The sequence below is a fragment of the Ammospiza caudacuta genome, chromosome 2, assembly GCF_027887145.1.
Source record: "Ammospiza caudacuta isolate bAmmCau1 chromosome 2, bAmmCau1.pri, whole genome shotgun sequence".
Taxonomy (NCBI): domain Eukaryota; kingdom Metazoa; phylum Chordata; class Aves; order Passeriformes; family Passerellidae; genus Ammospiza; species Ammospiza caudacuta.
In genome coordinates, this window is record NC_080594.1 from 113955713 (window position 1) to 113979301 (window position 23589).

General features: G+C 37.6%; 1 protein-coding gene across 8 annotated transcripts in view; it reads right to left on the reverse strand.

Annotated features, from left to right (window-relative positions):
• The window catches only part of CASK (calcium/calmodulin dependent serine protein kinase), a 185224-nt gene that overhangs the window by 42865 nt on the left and 118770 nt on the right, over positions 1 to 23589 (reverse strand). For 5 of the 8 annotated variants that reach the window (XM_058800524.1, XM_058800523.1, XM_058800520.1 and 2 more), the window contains 4 exons: positions 22600 to 22683; positions 20938 to 21037; positions 15845 to 15862; positions 8054 to 8175 (listed from right to left, as the gene is read on the reverse strand). In XM_058800524.1, the coding sequence (XP_058656507.1) occupies positions 8054 to 8175; positions 15845 to 15862; positions 20938 to 21037; positions 22600 to 22683 (324 nt within the window). Of the gene's footprint in view, positions 1 to 2386; positions 2505 to 8053; positions 8176 to 15844; positions 15863 to 20937; positions 21038 to 22599; positions 22684 to 23589 lie in introns of those variants that run through there. The other 3 variants (XM_058800525.1, XM_058800521.1, XM_058800527.1) reach the window with 2 other exon arrangements.

Sequence of the window (23589 nt, forward strand, 5' to 3'; positions counted from 1 at the left end):
GGTCCCATTTAAAAAAAGCAAAACTGTCACTCTGGAATGTACCAGTAGTAGTGTTGGGAAAAACTTAGGCTTAGAACAGTATTTCCCAAAGTACTCTGCCATATTAGTGACTTCAAAGACACAAAAATCCCATTATTTCAATAACAGAGTCACTTTTTTTTCTTCTTTTTTTACTGCACTGGATATAATTGAAGCTGATCGTAAAAAAACCAAGGCAGAGCACTTTTTAGAGATGACACCATGCAGCTGATTAGATAAAAGTAAATGTAAAAGACATTGAAGTGCTGGAGGGAGTTTAAGATAAAGGGTCTGGAACAGAAGTATAAACAGAGGGAGCAGAGAACTTGGGGTGTTTAGTCTGGAGAAAAGGAGGCTCAGAGGAGACCTTATCACTCTCTATAACTCACTCAAAGGAGGAGCAGGCTGGGGGTTGATCTCCTCTACCAAGTAACAAGGGATAGGTCAAGAGCAGATAGCCTGAAGTTGTGCTAGGGAAGGTTTTAGATTAGATATTAGGGAAATTTTTCACCAAAAGGGTTACCAAGCACTGGAACAGGCTGCCTGGTAAAGGGGTGCACTTGGCAGTGTTGGGTTTACAGCTGGACTAGATGACCTTAAAGATTTTTTCCAACCTCAACGATTCAATAAGCACCAGGAAAAACAACTCCCTCAGTACAAAAGGGCTTTATAAAGAGATTTATTCCATGGAAAACACCTTGCTACACCCCACAGAATAACCTTTGCTCCTGTCTTTCCCCCACCTTTCAATAAGGACTTTAATAACCAAGAACAGGAACTAACAGAGTTGGGTTAGGCCTAAATTTGGGCTTCATTCCCAAACCTGTTGGCCAAAGTACCTTGACAGGGTTGGACCATCACCCTGAAGAGAAAATGCTAATGACCACAAACCTCATTCCAGGGGGATACAGAACCCATAAAACCAGTAAAATCCACAATAACCAACAAGAACACAGCTCCTCCCCTGCTTTGTGATGTGGAGCATACCTTGCACCAGGAGGTGCTAATGCTGGAATTCACAACTATTCTTGTTTCTCCCTATTCACATGAATTTTTCTGCAAGGAAAATTCTGTATCAATTTTCTGAGAATAAAAATACATAAAAATACACTGCAATGAGATCACCAGCACCTAGAACAGTCACCAGGCCCCAGCCAAGAACCTGAAGGACTGGAAGAAGGAGGCAGAGAGGACCGACTGAATTCAGAGACAGAGGCAGAGCTCACTGGGCTGTTTATACATTGCCTTTGGGTTTTTGAATGCAAACTAAGTGCAGACTGAAGTATCACTGCAAAGTTAAGCTCCCAACACTAAGAAGCTGAAGCATTATTCAAGATTTGCAGCCCAGGTGCTGCAGCATTTCCTTATTTATGTCATTTCTCAGAGCAGATCCCAAACTCTAGGAGAAACAATAAACCCAAGAATCTGAAGGTTTATAAGGAAAAAATCCCAAACACAACAGGTAGCCCTCATGGTTAAAAAGAAACTTGAACTGCACACAACACAAGAAGTGAAGAAAATGTATAAAGTTAAATATGAAACTGATCCTCTTTATCTCAAGACAATATCAATGAAGTTAATTAAATATTTCACAAGTGTCAGGAACACAATGCTATTGTTCTTTGATGTATCAGGGCCCAGTAACTTAAAACCAGACTGAAATAATGGGAATTTTTAGTTCCACATAAAAAAAGAATTTGTGGATTTTGGAGTAAGAGATGTTGGTGCACACAGACACAATGACACAGGGGAGATGACATCAGGCCAAGAAGAACGGGCTACATACTGAAATTCCTATTTAAAATACATTATCAAGCTGAATTTCACTTGAGAATTCACCACATCAGTATCAAGCTTATAAATATTCAAAATGACAGAATATTAGTGAAAAAGAAAACAGGTTAAGCATAACAAAGTATCTCTCACAGTATCACGAAAACTGAGCCAGAATTTTGCATTGTTGGAAAGTGGTGGATGCATAAATTTCTCAAAAATTACTCTCAATTAATAAAAAAGTAACTGTTGGCTCATATTTGTATTAGCCTTGGGTTTAAGAGATTCACTCACTTATCAGTATTACATATTATAAAAATGTGGAACAGTGCCTTCTGCTCTGAAGACTAAATATAAAATAAATTCCCCATTTCATTTGTAAGGCAGAGGAACAGGAAGAACAAGAAAACAATGAGAGGATGCTGAGTGGCAAAGTGATCCACCTATTCCAGCAGCAGAGAATATGAAATGCAAAGGTACAATGGAAGAGAAAATTGAAAGTATTTTAGAGAATGATTATGAAATAATGCAGAAGGAATTCCAGGACAGCTTCTGCTTTTTGTGTTCTTTCAGACAGAGCTTCCAGAGAAGTTACCTGTTGGAGAACAAATGCACTGCTCTGGTGGTGATGATCCTGCCCACCTGCTGAAGGATTCCTCCCCAGTTCTCCCTAAGGCTTGGCCATTGCTCTGTCTCAGTGCTGGGAAAGGAGCTCCCACTGCAGTGTGGGACCGTCCCTCCCACGCCTGGGCTGAGCACGCTGCCTTGCTCTGGGATAAAAGCCAGATTTGATTCCCCAAATAGCAAGGTGCCTTCCTGCCAACATACTTTCTTCTGGTATTTTTTTTAAACAAATATTTTCCATGTGTTTTTGTCTTACAATGATATGAAATAAAGGACAATTAAAAAGATGAAAACAATGTGTTTTAAAAATGATTAGGTAATATTTCACTTAAGCATGACATGCTCTGAGGGCTTTTAAGCAAGGCATCCATAACACACTTTGTGGTCTGTTTTTGCAAAAGAGAAGCATTCAGGTTTCACTAAAACATGTTCCTCCTATAAGTGCTAACAAAATCAGTATTCAAGAGGGTAAGGACCAATGAACATCCAAAAAAACTCACACCACACTATGTGATTCACATATAAAATCATTCTATTCACATCAAAACACAGTAAAACTGGATGATCTAGGAAAATATTTAAGCTTTTTATACCTCTCTGCTAGTTTTAATTTCTACATCATATGATAGATATTCCACCAGACTATTCACAATTTAAAATAAAAGAAAAAAGGAAATGAAAGCAACCTGAAGAGAAAAATCTAAAAGTTTTTTGTTCCCCCCCCTTTTTAAAATTATAAAGTATATATTAGAATTGTTAAAATAATACACTTTGCTCAAAAAAGAGCAGATCAGGAATAAATACATAGAGAGTTTAAAACATTGTCAAGCAGAGGACTATAGTATCAGCCCTGCCTGGACACTGCTGAATAACTGCAACTTTTACAAAGGACATTCAAATTTACTGTGCCAACATCCAGCCTGGGAGGGTAAACAGAACAAACCAAAATAAACCCAGCAGAAAGCTTCAGCCAAACATCTAAGAAGCTAAACTGAGGTTCCAACAACATTCATTTTAGCAAAAGAGAAAATATGTTTCCTTAAAAGTCTGGACTTCAGGACCAAATCTGTTTGGATGACAGAGCTCAAAAGAAATCCTAAGGAAACTCTCAAGTGTGCACAGATGCAGGTTCCTGTGAAACACAACCATGAGCAGCAAAGGATAGCAGACACAGAAGTGAGATTCTCTTGAGAAATCAGCATGCCTTAAATATATGCACTGTGAATATAAATTAAACTAAAAAAAGAAAAGTGGCTGCGCACATAGAGATGATACAAATGGCCAGTGCAAAATTTACTTATCCTCACTTAGTTAAAACCATACGTGTGTAATGTGTTAATCCAGCAAAAAGTAAAATAAACTTTCTTGAAAGCTTGTAACATTTCTATCACAGAAATAACAACACTTACCTCAATGATTCCCTCTATGAAAATTTGTAACAAACTTTTAAAATTCACTGCCAAAAGAGATCAGCCTAGAGAACTATCTCTGCCTTGGGACAGACAGATGCAGACAAAGCCAGCAGAGAGGCCCCAGCCACACAAAAGCTGATATTGTTCTCCTGCTGGGTGAAAATCTCACTTGTAAATTGAGGGACATGTGCATTCAGAGTCAGCCCAGCCAGGGCCCTGCAGAGGTGACCACAGCACAGGAGAATGATTTCTCTCATCTCCTTCAGGGCAGGCAGCTGCACCAAGCAGCAGCTCCTGGGTTTCCATCTGAGCAGAATCCCTTTGATGCACTGACAGAGATGAAACATCATGGATAAAACACCATGGATAAAACTCTACCCCCCTAAGCACAACCTTGAAGCCCACTTTAACAAATAATAATTGAAGTAAAAGACCTCCAAAATTAGTAACCTCTTTACAATTCTTTCCAGTTCTTTATCAGTCCTGCTAACACAGGACAGCAGTGTCTCCCAGGATGTCTTTCATGAAAGTCAATAAAAAAGAATTGAATTCAAGCATTTGATAAGGCTTCTAAAAATCTGTCCATGGTAATAAAAAACTGCTTTTACTACTTAAATTTAACTCTGTTCTTCCATAAAGTTATTTATATACTGTACTGCATTCTTTATCATCTAAATTGGATGCTGGAATGAAACAGTCTATAAAGCTTCATATAGTCATAAATCCACACATTTCTAAGTGACACAGAGAAATGTCCTACAGCATTCACCAAAATTTTGATCATCAGAGATGAACAGAGCAGGAGAAAAGAAAAATCTGTCCAAACCAAAGTTACTCTTTTACTTAAACAAACAAACAAACAAAATCAGTCAATAAACAATAAATGTTTTCTAGGCAGTAAATATTTCTATATGGCTGTTTCTAGAAGGGCCTTTACTCTTTGCAGCAAACACAATTAAGTTTTTAAAAATGAAATGTGAAACTTCTGTGCAGGAAAAAACCCACTCAACACAAATAATAGGATTCTATAAAATCATGAAAAAAACACACAATGAAACTATTCAATAAACTCACATCAGGATATGCTTCTGTATTGCAGAATTTGGCTGAGAGTGATTAGCTACTTTCTAAGCAGTTGGCACATTTCTTCCCCTTGTTTTGAACACTTTTGGCCACCAAGTAAATTAGAAGAGAGCCTTAAGACAGTTACCTAAACAAATTAATCAATTAAAAAGAATCAATAGGATGATACCTTTTGTGGCCTTCAGAGGTGCCTGTCCTCATAACACCCAAGTTAATGAATTACTGAGAAAGAAGATTTCTATTTTGTAATCTGAAAAAAACCCAACAGATGGGTAACTTGCAGCCTTAACAAAATGATTGTTCTTTCCTTCCTGGCCTTCAGAAAAAGTTATTTCAGAGGCAAAATAAGATATTTCAGCAGCAGGCATGATCTACCATCATGTGCTTAATCTAAAAATAAGGATAACTCTTGAGAAAGAGTAGGAACACGAGAACAAATTTAACTGTGGAAAATGGCCACAGAAGAGAAACAGTATTTAATGCAAAGTGACAGCCACAACTTCACAACAGAATAGAAAATTCCTACTTAGTGGGATATAATGATTTATGGGTTACTTGGTCTGGAGGCTTCAGTAACCCCAAATTCTCTAAGAGGAATAAAAGTTTTCCCCGGCAGAACTTCATCCAAGTACAACTGGTGATTTTTCCTGGGAAAAAAAATTGGAATACTATTGATACAAAACCAGAAATCAATCTCCCACATGTAAGTTACTGACATGAAAAAGCTACCCTTCCAAATAACATTGAAACTTGCTTCAGGCTTTAAAAGACTTATTTCAGGACACTGCATTGTTTCACAATTTTAGTTTGTATTTTTCTAACCAAAGTATCCTTGGGAGGATTCTATCATTGCCCTTCCACATAGCATAATGAAAGAAAAATGCTTTTTGATGTCATTTTGTTCTCACAGATATCTTTATAAGGTGCAATTACCTGCATCCCTCTCTGTTTATGAGAATAACTGATGAAGAATGTGAAAATTCTACAACTTCACTGCTGGTTTTTCTTATTTGAAAAGCTAAAATATATCATTACAGCATTACCAGGTCATGAATGAAGTACCAGGAACCTGACTGGTACTGTCAAGAGCAGAAAAAAGCAAAAGCATTGCAGAAGCATGAGTTAATGTCTGGCAGACCTATTACCCTGAAAAATACTGAAACTAAGGCCATGTGGTTTATCAAAGCCCAAGAAGTTATAAGATAACACAATAATGGTTAATAAATATCTAAAACCTTTCTGCATGAGTAACACAAATATTTTGGTTCTTACTACACTCATTTTATTCTACTCCTCTCCAGATTTTTTATTTCTTGTTCATATTAACTGAGCACCTTTCTGTACTGCAGCATGCCATATACAAAGTAATTTAAGCATCTGGTACACAAGCTAGGTGAACTTAAATTGGGAAAAAAGATTCATATTTTAATGCAAATTGCAAAGATGAGTTATTGGAGATGCAATCAGGAAGTCATGAGCTCCTAGTCCCTTCCTCCTGTGTGCCCCATATAATTTTATGCAATGCCTGTTGATGTAAAATGCACGAACACTTATCAGAGAACAAAGATGAGAACTGCACTGTTGTGCCAGGGCAATGCCACCATCACTGAGCAGCAAACCCCATCTCTGGATGCTCCAGTCCAAGGGGCAGCAGTGCTGTGGGGGAGGTCTGCCAGCAGCTGGGGCCACCTCCAGACTGGAATCCCTTAAGCTTCAAGAATGCACAGAATTCAAGTGACTGATCAAACAGTAACAAGTGTACAAATCATTCACTACATTCTAAAGAGTCTGCACACCACAGGACCTGTGGCACTTTTTATATTCAGCTTGTGCTCCTGCAAAGCTGCACAGAGGAACCAGAGCATTCAACAGTTTTGCAGAAACTCTCTCAAGTCTCTACAAACATCATCATCTACCTGCAGATCAGACAGCTAGAATGACTTCTACTCCTATGGCTCTTTCACTGGGTGAAAAACACACACATCTTGTTAGATTTGTGATACTCACTGAGCTGTGCAGTTTTAGACATTGTACAAAAAGGTCATCATCCATGTGATCACACAAACATTTTGGTTTGATCCAGGAGTGCATATTTTAAATTCATTTCATTATGCCCACCTACCATTTTTTTATTTTTCACTGTACACTGTTACCAGAGCATATTTACTCTCAAACAACATTAAAATAAAAGATGCTGTTCACCTACCAGTGGTTATTCAACCCACAGGACTGCAGCACAACTGGCATAAAGTAAAAGCAGTCAGAACACACAGAAGTGGCAGCCCTGGCTCCTCAGTGCCAGCTGCTCTGCAGATGTGTCACTGCTGTGTCACAGCACCTGCCAAGGTGCCCCTGTGCATTTGGTTCCATCTGGAGTTTTTTCTCAGTGCAAGCTGTAGATTGCTTTAGAAAAAGCTGGTCTTCCCTAAAAGCAAGTCCTTTGTCTTCAACATGAAGTATGCACATATCCCAGATAAAAACATCAGGGGAAGTACTTTTTCTGCTACTTTTTTGACTTTTACTTTAGACCTCTGTGCTGTGCACATACAAAGTCACTGACAGCATGGTGTGCTTTTGAATTTGCCATTCAGGGAGTGTTTTGGCACTCAGTAAGACACTGCTGCTTTATGGACTGGCAGCTCTCCAGAACCACAGAGAAATACAGGTTTTAGACGATTGAGCATATAACATACCACGTCCAAATGTGAAAGAGAAATGAGCACACCTTGGTGGGTGCATCACACAAAAAATTTCAGATTTGTAAGAATATCCCCAGACCTGGCCTAAGATTAGTACATTTAATGATAATAATAGAACATGCACAGTTATAAAGTTGTAACTCATGTTTAAAAGAAAAACTAAAATCTAGCCCTTATTAAGGGAAAAAAATATTCTGATTAATTATTTTAAAGCAAACCTATTAACTACAACTCTTAATCACTTACACATCCTACAATACTTTATATTGCAGTCCTAAAAATGTATTTTTGCATAAAGTGCTGGAGGATTCTTACATTCTACAAATAAAGAAATTGATTTTGATATCAAACAAGAAAAGAGAATATGCTAAGGATAAAATAAAATGTTATCCAATGGACAACAAATCCAGGAACACATTCAAATTTTTATCACAGAAAACTTACATCTAGTAATGTGTGAAGATGCTGATCCTGGAAAACACTGTGAAGAAAATCTAAGTCTTTTTCACTGCAGTCTGTAAGTGCATGAATTTCTTCCAGGCTGTCCAGCACCTGTGAGACTGCTCCTATGGGGCAACAGACAGGGGAAAAAAAGAGGAAAAAAATCAATAAAGCAAAGGCTCATGGTAAACTGAACTTTGGAAAAGGAAACTTTCAATTCATCTGGTACAACTGGAATAGGATCTTAAAAAAGCTGGAGTTTTAACAGGAAAAATCACTGAATAAATTTTACATATATCAAAAGTGCTCACAGATAATGTAATTATACATAAGAAATGGCTTAATGGGAGAGAGATCAAAACCTGATTTTATTAAGCTCAGCTTTGTTCTATTTTAGCCTCGCTCCCAACAATGTCTCATGGAGCCACTTGCATTATTGGCCTGTCCTCACCATTCCCACCCCAACCTTCACTTCTCTTTTTGAACTGCCAGGCAACTTCAAATGCATACTGTACAATTTTGAAACATCAGTAAGAATTATTTTGAAATCAAATCCCAAACATTGGTAAAATCAGGAAGAACCAATGCTTTCACAAATATTTTTAAAATCAGCATCGGGATAAAGGAGGGAAGAGGGAGAAACACCTGACCACTGAATCCTGGGGGACAAAAAAGGCTGCAATGTGTCTTTGTTCTGTTTGTCCTGCTTGCCTGGTTATCTCCTACCCTGCTTTTTCAGCAGGGCATGGTTTTGGGTCAGAGGATGATGGGGATGATTTTTATATGGCACGGGGGTGAGAGAGAAGTGAGAGCTATGGAGACAAAAAGGAGAAATAGGAGGCAATATGGAAGGTGCAAGTCCATGAGGGAAAGCTGAACTCTCAGCAGGAGAGGACAAAGAAACGCAACACAAACCCACAGTAAACCACCCCACAGTGGTTCTGTGTGAAACAACTTGTTTAAAAATCAGAGTATCAGTGGTGGCTGCCACCTGTGTGCTTTACTAGGATGCCAACTTTGGCTTATCTCAACACCCATGGATCATGTCTTCACTTTTCCCACTGTGGTAAAAGCATCTGGTAAGAGGCAGCATATCCAGTCAGTGTCTGCAGCACTGCTGTGGTGGTCTGGCAGTGAACAACTGAATGCTTTTTCATAAATAAATTCTTAATTCTGGATACTGAACTCTAGACATTCTCTATTTCACTAATTTCTCATCAATATGCTTATTCTGTTTACTTATACATTTGCCTGTGTCTTTTTGACAAGATAGATAACATCTAAAAAAATTGCTGCATTCCTTGAAATTCTATCTTCTATTGCATGAACAATTCTTATCAGCCCTCCTTAACTCAAAGGCTTTTGTACTGCATTTTCAGAATGTAATAAAAACAATATACCCAACTGCCTCTTAACTACACAAGGAAAAGTTAACTTATTTCTCTGAAAATCTTGAAAAAGTTGAATAAACATAACAAAATAGACAAAAACTACTATACAAGACTTGCAACCTCATGGTTGAGGAGAAATAAATTACAAATCTAGAAGCTCTTGCATCGCATTTAGTACAAACCTAAGCCTAAAATGCTCCTCACAGTTCTCTGTACAAGGTTTGAGAACCACAATATCCCCCTCACTCACAGCTCTTGTCTCAGGAACAATAAAACTTAATTCTCTCCCATCAAGTGTCTCTGACTACTTACACCTATTTGATGGACTAATTTATGTTCTTTCAAAAATCTGTGGCTGTCAGCAAATAAAACAAATGGTTTGACTTTTAGTAGTTGTTGTGCATGAGGTTGGGTGCACTGAAAAAAGAGAAAAATTTGCTTCCTCTTTGATAATGAATAAGAATGCTCATCTGAAAGGAACCATTCACATCCCTCTACCAGAGACACAGCAGGAAACCTGAGGAAATATAAGGACAGGGGATCTGCTGGTAAGAGGATGGAGAGATCACAGCTAAGCCTCAAAGGCAAGGAAAAAAACCCACCCAGGGACCCCAAAAGGACTGCACTGTTTCCTTTCCATGTTCAGCACATCAGTTAAAGACTGATGGAATTAGAGATCTCCAAGCCTGAAGAAAAGTGCTTGACTTTCAGCATCCAGTTGGCAGAAGAAAATTTGTTAAAATTCTCTTTTATTTCTGCTGTTTTCGTGCTCAGAGGTATTTTTATTTTATTTATTTTATTTTCAAGCAAAGCTTCTTTTTCTGGGTTCAAAGCCCTTTCTGTGTATTTGGGGTATTTAAGGAAAACTCAAGAGAAGATTCACTTCAGAGCCTGAGGAACTTAAGAGCCTCTAATACTGCTCAGTGTTGCCCATAATCCCCAAAACCTGAGCCAAATCTGGAACCAGTAAGAAGTGTGTTCAAAGTTGCCTGTAGTGCTGTGTTACTGTGAAACACCAAATGCTCTGGACCACCACATTCCTTATCTGACAGTTTTATTTCCTTTGCAAACTTTATTTTGTGGAATACTCTGAGGGCTTTGAAATAGAAATGAAAATTATGATTTTTCAATATTTGCCATCTCAGCAACCTCTTGAATATTTGGGAATTCAAAAAAAATTAGGGTTTGATCATTAGATCTTTTTTTTTCTCCTGTCCATTGGTCACATTGAATAGGAGGCTGTAAATAAAGTTTCCAAGAATGTCCTTAAGAAATTTGATGGGACTTTGTGACAGTGGCTTTGTTAATCTCACAAATGACAGTTTTTACCTTATGGTTTTATTTTTACCTATAATCTCATGCTTCACCTACTGCCATGCCCCTCACTCATTTACAAATAATGTGCACCTATATGAGAAAATGGCATAGCAGCAATATACTGACAGCATGTTAGTGCTTAAAAAGAGTGAGAGGACAATTTTACAGGAATTTTTGTGAACACTTAAACTCTCTTTGTTACAGACATCCGTTAAAATATCTAAAAGTCCCTTTCAGAAGAGTTTTAAATTCGGGGAAGAGATATTACATAAAATGAAGTTAACCAACATTTACAGCACACGTGTTTCTAAAAAGATTCATATTCAAGCTGAATTTCTAACCTTTGGGGAAAGTGTAAAGCTGTTCAATATTTATAATTAAAACTTATATCCTCTTGAAATAGGATTTAAACTCTTTTCAATATTGCAAGTGCACCCACTTTAACTTTTATCACAGATGATAAAGGACTATTATTACAGTGAATTATTACAGTCATACAAACTAAAATCTCAGACTTCTCATGGTCTGTAGCAGTTACAGACAGAATCTAGAAATATGAAAATTAGAATGATGCATAAATATCAGTAAGGCAGGAAAAATCAGGAAGTTGACTAATTTGACTGGCAGTGTTCATTTGTTTTTTAAGACTCCAGAAATTAAACTCTGTTATAAAATCCTGCTCACTGTCCCAGAATTTTCAAGCAGCCCCAACTTTTGGGTGAGATGAATCTCACCCTGCACCTGAAGTTACTATAAAACCAGATCCAATTGCACAGGAAAGGGTGCAATTCCAGTGATATAAATAGAAGACTCTTCTCTGCAGAAACAGTAACAAAATCCACACCAAACATGGTTCTGTGAGAAGACTCTGGATCCTCCTGTAAATGCACAGAAATGACCTCAATGTCAAAAGGAGCAGGGACACTCTGGGCCATGCAACACAACCTTGTCTTCCCTGTATTCCCATAAGAAAACCTAAGAAAGAATGGTTGCAGCTACTCAGAGTTTCCTGGGGACTGCCAACTGTGAAAAGTTGAAAACTATGAGCTGTCATACATAAAAAAGAGGAAAAACCACATTAGAATGCTTATGACAGTCTCCTCAGTCACCACTAGTACATAAAATGCTTTTACAGTTAGTGGAATGACTTCTTAAGGATGATACCCAATTACTTCTGAGAAGACAGAGATGAATTGAGCAGTTTTCTGCCTACTGAGGCAGATCTGTTATTTATCAGAAACACATTTGCCTTGTGAGGCAGAAACTTGGGAATTTATCTTCACACTGTGTAGTCAAAGTTTCCACAGGTATTTTGTGCAAGGCTCTGCCACCACATTTTTGGAGATGGCCAGTGAAAAATAATTTTCTGTTACAGCTGAATTCTGTCTCTAGAGTCTGTAGTTGTCATACAGTGCACCTGAAGTTGCTATGGACACAGGTTCTTCAGGCTGGAAGTAGGCAAAGCCTTGGTAGTGTTGTTACTACAACATCCAGCTCTTCTGGTCTGCAACAGGTGGTTTGACTAGAGAAACTGAACTTTAAAGGTAGGGAGGAGTTGCTTACTTCTCAGAACAGAGTAAAATAGAATTTTAAATACTATTCCAAGATTTGCCTACATATTCTGCAGTAGCCAAGTGTCCCCCCAGTATACAAAGCAGCCCAAAAGTTTGCTTTTCTGAGGCTTCTCAGCACACCAGGGAGGTATAACTGGCTCCCCCTGTTATGTAACAGGCAGTAAACAGAATCAGGAACCTCTTTTCATGTGACATGATTTGCAACACTGTACAACTGAATAAAGGGTTTAGGTAAAGAGACTCAGCTATTGCTACAAAGCACAGACTACACCCTGAGCGCAAACACGTTCTGATAGAGAGCAAAAGAACTCCTCGGTTTATTTTTTAACACTGAATCTTACAAACCCTCATGTAAAGCATCATAAAAATCAGAAATTCACTTCTGAGTAATGAAAACCAAGAATTCAAGAAGCCTGACATTGTTTAAACACAAAACTATAAACACCTTTTTGCCATTCTCCTGCAATTACTATGCCAGAAAATAACTCTGCAGAAGAACTTATAATAATCATTATACTATTAGCAAATTTTTATGAAAGAGACATTGGCAAAGTCTAAATCTCTTAGATTTGTAGAACCACATGAAATGAAGTTCATAACACCATCCACTCCTTTGTATTGTGTTCATTCTTATAAACTATCTTTATTTGATTGGTTTTTCAACTATTCTTCATGTTGTGTAAACAGGTAAGTAACTGTGTCTTGAAGATTTCACAGTGGTATTTAAATGACTAAGAAAGGCTTTGCTGTCATTTGCAATTTCTCTATATGTCACAGTTCAGTCCTTAAGCCAGCCAATCTACAATAAACAGAAGCTGATTTCTCTCAGCCTCATCCCGTGGCTGCCTTCTCATGGGCAGCTGCTGGAAATGAAGTTAAAAGACCAATCCTGGCTCTTAAAGCACAGCCATTTGAGAAGGTAGGATTTACATTCTACTTTGTTTATGAAGAGGTCTGAGGGTAGTACATCCAGCAAGAAAAGACAAAAAAATCATCAGAAATTGTTAAATTTTACAGAGATCAAATATTAGAATGACAAAACGAAGTCACAGGATACAACCTCACAAAAAAACAAGCATGGGCATTATTATAAAGTGCAGACCCTTCCACTACTTTAACTGATGTAACTTCTCAGATTTAGAGAAAGCCAGCTGAGCACCAGCTGCTCTTCATCACTTGCTAAACATCTGCAAGAATCACTGGAGCTGAGATGCCTCTGATCTCACACAGTAATTTGCTGCTCTTTGCTGTTCACTGTATTCCAGAGCAACTGACTCTGCAGGCACAGATGACAGCCAAAGCAGGTGTACACATGTACATGACTGTAATAGTTTAAAATAAGGTGGCAGATACATGTTCTACATATACACAGCAGTGTAATTAACATGCAAGGCAAGTAAAGGCTCTGTCCTGCTCAAATTTGAGCTATATGGCACTTCATGACTTCTTCCTCCTTGGACTGAAATCAAACAGTGAAGTTTAGAAACACTATAAATTTACAAATAAGCTCCTACATGCACACAGTTCTGTGAATGCTACTGGGAAGCAAATAAGGCAGTGATAAAAGAAATATATGTATATCCATACACCGCATGTATATAAAACAATCAGGAAGAGTGTAGTAAGAGAACTAGAAAGGTGGAGGTTTATGGAGATGACAGCAACAATTCAGAAAGAAGACTGCTGGTGCAAAGGAAGGGTATTGGGATTTACAACTACATTTAAAAAGGTAGGAACATCTAAGGAATACAAGAAAGGAGAGAAAGGCATGTGAAGTCAGAAAAGAAACTAAAGGAAATAGGTGCAGGAGAGAAAAACAGGGAGAAAGGGACTAAACAAAAGAAAAAAGAAAAAGGAAAGGAAAACAAGGGATTAAGTGTTTCCAAACAGCAGATGGAACATAGAGGAGAGTACTATGTATAGAAAACAACAAAGGATGGGAGGGAAGAGGAAGTGGTGGGGGAGAGGACAAAGAGGGCAGCAAGAAACTGATGCTTAATTTTGAAGAGAGACTTTCTACATCCTGCACACACAGGGGCACTGACAGTGGGCAAGACTCCACTTTCTCCTGTCTCCATACTTGGCACCTTCACACAGTTTGTCAACTCTTTGTCCCAGCTACCCCTCACTGAAAATCCAGCCACAGATATGACAGAAGCCAGCCTAGTGTGGTGGCAAAGAAACATGCAGAAGTGCTGTTTTACAAACCAGACCTCTAGCTTACATCTAAGTGCACTCACATGCAACTAAACAAATGAATATTTTAATAGATGAATGCCCTTCACTACCCCTTCCTTAGATCCTATCTTCCTCCTTACAAAAATGTCTAAAACCCCCCTTCTGACCAGCATGAAGGCAGCACACCCTTATAGTCAGTTTGTGGAAGAAAAGTCTCTATGCATGAACAAAAACCCAAAAATCATGGCACAAGCTCTGTATGAGGTTTTTTTTTCTCTTCCCCTACAACTGCTTAAAAATAATACTATCACAAAACTTTTTTACAAAAATCCATTGAACTTTCACTCTCATTTTACTGGACAGGCACTCTGAGTTGAGGAAGTAAGAGGAAAATGAACAACTTCCCCCACAATCTGTAAAATCAAAAGAATGAACCAAACAACAACAACCACAAAATCCATGATTGATCAGAGATGGAGGCAGGGACACATGCCCTGCTGACATGTCCTGACCTAGGACAGAAGCAGAGCTGTTAATCTACAAGTCTCAAACTGCTGCAGGAAACCCCCACTTTCTATAGCTTGTTTTTGGGGAATTAGTTGTTTTTGAAATGGTTGTGGTTTGTATCAAAGGGTCTAAAATTTCACCGCTTCTCTTCCACCTAGTATAGTCTGCAGGTTTTAGAAATACTTGTGGTCCCAGTTTCTCACAAAGTGTGCAGCTGCTTTGCAGCAGAACCTCTTCCCTGTGTGCCAACAAGATTCCTTCATTGAGGAGACACATTTTGGATAGTTATTGAAATCAGGTGTATGCATATCCACAGTGCATATGCATAGATCAGATAACACATATCAACACAGAAGGATCAAGAAAGTTCATGCAAGCTGAGAGAAGAATATAATATTTGACTAATATTACAGTATATGTTTGGTAGTTGAAAGAAAAAAAAGCAAACATTAGTCCATGAAAACAATTTTGGAATGAAAATGCAAACCCAAAATATACTTTATCAATTCAATGAAAATTAAATTTTAGTTCAGTTTTGTTGCAAATATTAAATATTGGGAAAAAACCCCAAAACTGAGGTAATTTTAATACTGCCTCTAAATTAGAACCTTCAGAATTCCCTGGAAATCATCCTTCTGCTTTATTATACTGTTGATTATATATTACACTGTAAACAGATTTAGTCAATACCAAATAATTTTGTTTGAACAGGCAGTATTAAAACTGAAAAAAGCAGAGAGAAGCAAAAGAAAGCAGATTTTTAAACATGCAAAGACACACACCATAGCTGACTGATATGCCTTAAAGGAAAACAAAGGGATACCTACTTTCTGCTGCTAGAAGTCCTAGAAGGAAGGCAGCATTTGGACAAACAACAAACAGTATGAAGATTTCAGAACAAGCCATTTATAAAGCTGCAACCTAGCAGACTAATTTAGCCACAAAATAGTTTCAACCAAGTGACAAGGATCCCCCCAGTTTTTAATATGGATCTTCTATGTGTGAAGCAAATGGCACTGGCAGACTGGGATGGGAGGAAAACAAACACTTGGCATTGGGAAGGCAGCACATGGATACAGTGTTAGAGATCTATTAATACCAGACTTTTCCCAACATTGGTTAAACTATTTTAAAAAACTCATGGACAAAAAGGGATTTTTCAGTAAAAATATTGTAAGAATTGAAGTGATAAAATAATTCAACATACTGCAAATGATGCGCAACATATTAATATACTTAAGCAAAATTTAGCAATGTTATATTGAAATCAAAAGTTTCAGTGAAAAATGTTATGTGAACCATTTAGAAATTCAACCACTTCTTTATTGCTTTTAATTAACAGTATCTTTATGCCCTTTTAAAAAGAAATTAAACATATCAGAGCAAAGATTCAATAGCTGAAAAATCATCAAGTTAATAATGGAATGTTGGAAACACACAAACTCATGATCTCAAAACTGACAGCTGCACTTGTAATACTAGCAAAGGAATTAGTAACAATTATAAGGTGAATATAGTTTTTTTTCCCCCAAGCATTCATATTTTAAAATGTTACACAACACCCTTTGCAAATATTTACAAAATCAATGTTAATTTTTGCATAACAAAGGTGGTTTTTTTTCTTACTTCTGCTGATGAAACTGATGGGTATTAAGATATGGGCTTGTATTGACAATATTTCATGAATTCTAAATCCCATGAAACAACTAATCATTTTAACTTGTGAGTTCAGCCACTTCCATGTATGTTGGAAACAGCGAGCTCACAACTTGTCTGTATCTGTGCTGTTTGACCTTGCTCTGAAGGACTAAGAGATTTAGCTTTATTCCCATTTTCATTATCAAATTTGAAAATCAAACTATCATGCTGTTAAAAACCTCTCATTTGACACAACATTACAGAGTCTGACAAAATAGAAAAGGATTAAAATTTCGATTTGCACACATCAACCCTGAGACAAAATACCAAAAAGCATTTGCAAAAATGCTGTGTGTGGAGAAAATGAGGCAGAAGCACTGAAGGAGCCTCAGTGTGGTTGCTCTGTGTGCAGTGCAAAACTCTGCTTCTGTTTATCTGCTTCCAGAGTGACCACAGAGGCCAGCACTGACATGAATGCAGAAAATACTGCAGCACTGCCACTGCTCAGCACAGATGCAGGAGCACATTTGGCCACTCAGGCTCTTCTCTCGCTCTGAGGTTACCCTGAAACACAGCTTGAGGATCCTTTACAGGAATCCAGACCTGTCTGTGTCAAAAAGTTGCTCTGAAACCTCTTAGTCACAGTTCAGAAATGGGCAATTCCAGCAGACATCAGAGAGTAACAGCCTTTAACAAAAGGTAAGGGTTGCTTTAATTCAAAGTCAGTTATGCAGTTTTCCAAAGCCTATGGACTATCAATTAGCTTAACTCCAGCACTGACTGGGTTCTGAAAATGTGGCTACAAAAAGCTTATGGAAACATAAAGTTTACAAAAAACCTCTTCAACTTATCAGTTTTTCTAACTGCTGGCCTGAAAATGTAACCATTTTGAATCTACTTAACACCCCATATGAAACAGTTGTCCTCAACTCAGCTTCTCAAGCCAAACTCCAAGAAGCAAAAGAGGAAAAATTAAAAGCTTTACATTGGTGCTGTTCATTCCCAGCCTGAGGCACTGTTATGAAAACACTTGCAAACTGTATGTCAGTACATTCAGCTGGGGGACAAGTGGCCAGCATATGACAGAAGGAGAGGAAATCCTGTCTAGAGCTAATGTGCAATCAGGAGGGTCAGGCACTGGGCAGGGAAAGGGAGGGAGGCAGATGGGGAAGGGCAGCAGAGAGCAAATGCTGTGAATTTCTCTGGCACCTTATGGATTTCATGGTCCACTTCAAATACTTCCTACTGGACCAGTTTTCGTCCTGTGACAGATTTAGCCTTCAGGGCTGCTGACTGCTAACTTCTGATTTATGTTTGTTTCAGCATATTAAAAATATCCAAAACATTTGTTGCCTTGGGGAATACACAATTTAGAATGTCTTGAAGATAGGCAACCTGAAAGTCAAATGTTTCACATTCTAGAGAAGACCATTTGCAGCAGGCTTGTCAGCTGGGCTGCTTGGTGGCTTTGCTGCAGAAGTTACTGAACACAGACTGTCAGCAATAAAGCAGCATTGTAGTTTAGAAGTATTTTAAAAGGTTTTGTCACACTCAAAATTCAGCAAGACTGGTTTCTGCCATGTTACCAACAGGATGGTAGCAGGATTAATTCAAGTTTTTCAGAGGATGGTTGCTGACAAAAGAGGAAACAGACCACCCAGTGGTCAGCAAGTGGTTGGAACCAAGAGTTGTTAACACTGTACAAAGGAAAAGAAGATGTGTACAGAAAAAAAAAAACCTGACTGACCTCAAACAAAATTTATCTCTGTTCATTCCCATCTAATTTACCTATGCAATTTTCTGACTTTCACTTGAAGACTCTCTAACAAGAAGATCCTTTGTGATTCTGCATCTACAGAACTCATCTGACTGGCTGCATTTAGTGCCTTCCTATCCTGGGATAACCCTTTGGTAGCACAGGAAGATGCTCCAAGGTTCCAGCAACTCCAGGTTTCCATACTGAACTTTGAGAAAGAACACCTCTGGATTAACTGGGCAAAAAGAGAGAATTGAATTTTTCTGCTTCTGTGTTTGGAAAGCCTGGAAGACAGGAAATGTGATTTGCATAACCTAATAAGCATCTATATTTCTGTATATTTAACTCTGTAAGAATTCTGTATTTGTCTGCTTCTGACAAACCATTTAATTACAGTGACAGGCTTCATGAAATTTTATAGGAGGAATAATTGGCAACCACATATAAAATATTAAATGGTCTTCATTAAGAGTTTATGATCTGGAATAACATTATGAGGTACTAGGAAGGAAACTTAAATAACCTTAGGATAATCAAGTTTCTACTGCAATTCTTGAGTTTTAATTTCTCAAAACTAGCTTGGTTTAGAATCATCACAAGACCCATCCTCCAAGCCAGAAGTATTTGAAAATATTATTAGTGTACTTCTGAAGAGGAAACAAAATAGATTTCGGTATCTAGGAATTCCAGCTCAAATGTTATAATCTCTGAAAGAGAAAGCTGAAAGAGTTGTAGAGTCTTTTCTTGCAAGGCTTAGTATTCAATATTAAATATTTTGTCAGCTGAAGTAGTGGGTCAGAGAAACATGATGAAAACTACCCACTTAGGATGGTCTCCTGATCACTGTGATCCCCCATCAGTTTGATCAACAATGTCAGGTTAGAGAATAACTTTGCTTTCCTGAGAATTCCAAGTTTTTGTTTCAGTTATTTCAGAGATGAACACAAGCTAACAAAGGATCCAACATAGATATTCTTACAATTTACATGTGCACTGGATTCAAGTATTCTGTGAGCAGAAAAAAATAGAACTTGGAACTTTCCTGTATAGTGCTATCTGCAATTACATCACTCTGAGGAAGACACATGTCCTGTTGTGTGAGACTGAAACTGGAAAGCAGAACTGCTGTTTCCAGATTAGGAAAGTTGCCACTGCCAGTCATGTTGGTGGCCATTCACCACTGAAATGGGGGAAGTAGATGGAAACAAAAATTAAGGCACTGCAAGTAGTTCTAGGTGAAGTAAAACTGACTTATTCTTTCTTTAAAAGAATAGGTGGATCCTTCACTGCAAGTACAAGTATCCAAAAGCTGTGTGCCTGAACTTAAGCTATGAGGCTTTGATTACCCATTTGCAATAAAATATCTGAGATTCTCATTCATTTCCATGGGAATTATGAATGGTGTTCATGTCTAAGGACAAAGAAATGTTTTAATTTTAGTACTTGAAGTTGGATTCCAAGAAGTGAAATTGGAGAATTTCAACCAAGAAAAGTTGCCCCCATTCTTATGGGGCATATCAATCCTATATTAATGACATTGAAATAATTTATAAAAAATTACTTGCTTAAATGAAATAATTAATTTATGCAGTCAATACATAATTTTCTCACCTATAAAAATATTGAGACAGAGAATTATCACACAGCAGATCAACACACGCAATTAAGTTCCTGAAATGTCTTCCAGAGAAGTCAGTATATAGCTAAAATTTCCTGCCAGTACTCCTAAATTGTTTAGAAAAATTAAAGACAGCCCTTTTGGTCTTAGGTTTTTCTTTAAGGTTCATTTAAATTGATTCTAAATCCTAATTTTAGATCAGACAAACCAACCCAGACTTTTGCACTGCAAATATTTTGAGCAATGTTATGTCAAAATTAAGATACTAACTAAGGCAGGGCTGTGTTAGTTTAGGGACTGACAGGTGATTTAAATTTCTGAATATGGGCTATGGACAAAAGGATTGCTTGGTAATCTCACTGTCCTGTCCAGGGCCTAGAACACAGCACAAGTATTATCTTCCCCTCTGAGTAAATGTATTGACTCTCCCTGAAGATTTGGAGTCAGAAATACTGTCCAGTGTGCTTTTAACAGGACACAGTCATATTGTTCTCCAAAACAGGAGTCAGGAAACTTTGGTACATAATGGCTCTTTTTCTAAATAACTATTAGTAAGGTATTAGAGCTTTGCTCCAGCCTAAGAATTCAAGACAAAATTTCAATAAGATTTTATAATCAAGTAATATAAAGAGAAATGTGAGATTATAACACTATTTGTAATTAAATGCGCATACACTAAAAAATAAAAAAATCAAACAGAATTTCTGTAGAAGCTTAAAACTGTGTCGAGTTTTACTCTCCATTTTTGCCAGCTGTGAATGCCATTGTGACTGAAAACTATTCATCCTTCACATGTAAATATTAACTTAATATTCAATTTTATGGAATCTCAAGAAATGAGTAAATACTTGGTACTCTGGCCAGTATGGACATGCTGACTGCAGTAAATACACTTTCTGTTAAAATACCTGAGGAGGTGGGGTCTTCAGAGAAGTCTGGCAGCTCTTCAGGGGGGTCACCATAGAAGGAGTTGAATTTGTGGCTTGACACAGCTGCTAGTACTGCCCCCTGAATAAAAATACCCACACAGTCTCAATTACACAAAGCAGGATAACAAAACATTTCCAGACCCCCTGGATCACTCAGTCTCCTGAGGTCTCTTGTTTGTTGACCTTTTCAGAAAAGATCAAATATATTTTCTAGTCTTCACCTCTGCTTCCCTTTTCACAGTGACCATATCTAACAGAAGAGCTGGGCATACACTAATAAACAGTAAAAATATTCTTTGCAAGGGGATTCATCAGAACAGTTCTTTATGTGAATGCATTTTGAAACAGTAACGGTGAAGCATAAATTCACATTGTAGTACAGTGTAAACAAAAGAACTAATCTCTTTATCTTTTCCTCCTACCTAGACTGAGTGGATTAGCAGGAATAAAAATTCACTTTTTAAAGCAAAACACTATGTTTTTATTTTACAAGTTGTCATAATTTGACTCTGACAGCACTAGAATACTTTGACACCCATAATGCATCAATATAAAAATAACACAGTTATACAGACAATTACTGAGCATTACAGGGGAATTTACAAACCCAGAAAATGGTCACCGCCTCTGACATATATTTACTTGTTCTAGTAAATTACACTTTAACCACTCAGGTTTAAATGCCTCACAGTTATGGAAGTATGGATGAATTTAATGAAACATACTGCAGAACAGTGTTTTGGATAAAATGGCATAAAAAATATAATGAAGGTACAAAAGCTCAGGAAACTAAATATAGTGGCCCCCTCTGGAAGAAATCCAGGAATATCTGAAATTGCACCTAGAACAGGAATCAGGTCATATTCTAAAATGTACTAGATAACATTTTAATGAAAGGATTACCTGGGCATACAAACCACCTAAGAGAAAGAGCTGTTCATGAACTGTGGCAGCTGTGCACCTTCACCATCAATCACATGAAACTTTTGCAAAGCAGCAGCTCAGTGTGAATACCTGATTCTGAGTTTTATTACAAGTTGTAAAACAGCCCATGAACTGTAATGCTCCATGTTTCTGTCAAAATTTTCTGAACCTTTCAGTGAATTCAGAAATGTTTCTGTTAAACATTCCATGACAGGAACAGAAGGAAAACCATGTTGCTTTGGGCTGAAATGTTAACATTCTTTTCAACGTGGCTAAGAAATAAGCTAGTATATAGTTAAACATAAATAGGATAAACTGAAGAGTATGTATTTACTCTTCTTCAACAAAGACATTAAAAATTACTATGTTCCTTTTATTCTAAATGTAACACAATAATAACAGAAGTGATTGCACAATTCTCTCTAGTAATTCATATTACACAGAATTACTGAATTATTGAAGATGAAGGCCTCATACACACCTTGGCTGATACCAGACAATTTGCACTGAAATTTGAAAATGATGCACTAAGAAAGAAAGGACAAACAGCCTTTCTAAGACATCATTTCAATAAACATCTGTCAAGGCCTGCTGCAACCTTTTATTTTATTGCTGACTTCAAAGCATGGATTTCTCTCAACACTTTTTAAATGAATCAAGTATCACACAAAATTAAAGATGCGTAATTATACTGTTTTAACACTACATTGAGTTTACCTTTAGTTTTCGTCTTGCATTGAATTTTCTCAACTGTTCTACTGTTTCTGGAAGATGAATCTTGTATGCATAGCGATCTCTCTCCTTGAAAAACCCCACAAAAAACAAACCAAAAGAACATTAAATACAAGCTTTTAATATTCTCTTGACACTAAGAAACCAGACAGCAGCAGCTCATAAATATCCTAAGGAGAATGAGGATTTGTTGCAACTTAAGGAAAACTTCCAGAAATTGAGAGGGATTAAAGTGCTTTGACAGAATTCTTAACTTGGGCCAAGGATATTTTCTTTTTGTAATTGTTTCCCACCTTGCACTAAGACCCCAGTGTTTTGTTTTACTGTTGTGCTGTCAGTCTGAGTCCAGCACTGAACTTCAAAGCAGAAAGCAGTTCTGCTGTTTGGAATTCACAAATCTCAGTGAAGGAACAAGCTCAAGCACTCCTTGACAGGGTGCTGGGTACTTCAGGTGAGGCTGGGAGGTGGGGTAAGTGTCCAACAGGGCAGGAAATGCCAACCCAATGCCAGCCAGGAAGAATTCTCCATTGTAGGTGCAAATGAAAAATGTGCCAATGAACAACTGCAGTGACAGAAGGGACAAAACTTGCAGCAGCCATCTACCTTTTCCCCCTGAAGCTACATAAAAACATTAATTTAATGTGTTTATCACATTGTTCTCCTGAATTAGAGTGAAACCAGAGCAGTCCCTCCACGGCACTAAAGATGTCTCTGTCTCATGCTGTATTTGCTCCTATCTATAAAAGGTTTAGAAAGCTCTGAGTCAGCAGAGAAGGCAGTTTATTGTAGGCAAAAATGAGAGGACTGACTGGTGGAATGCCTGGCAAACAAAGTTGTCATAAACTAAACCATGTGACTTCCAAGAAATAACAACATGGTCAAAAAGAGACCACAGAGACCAAAAGTGCAAAGCTGCAAAGGCAGAACTTGCACATGCACATTACAGAATTGTCTTTTAAACAAACCTAATTAGCT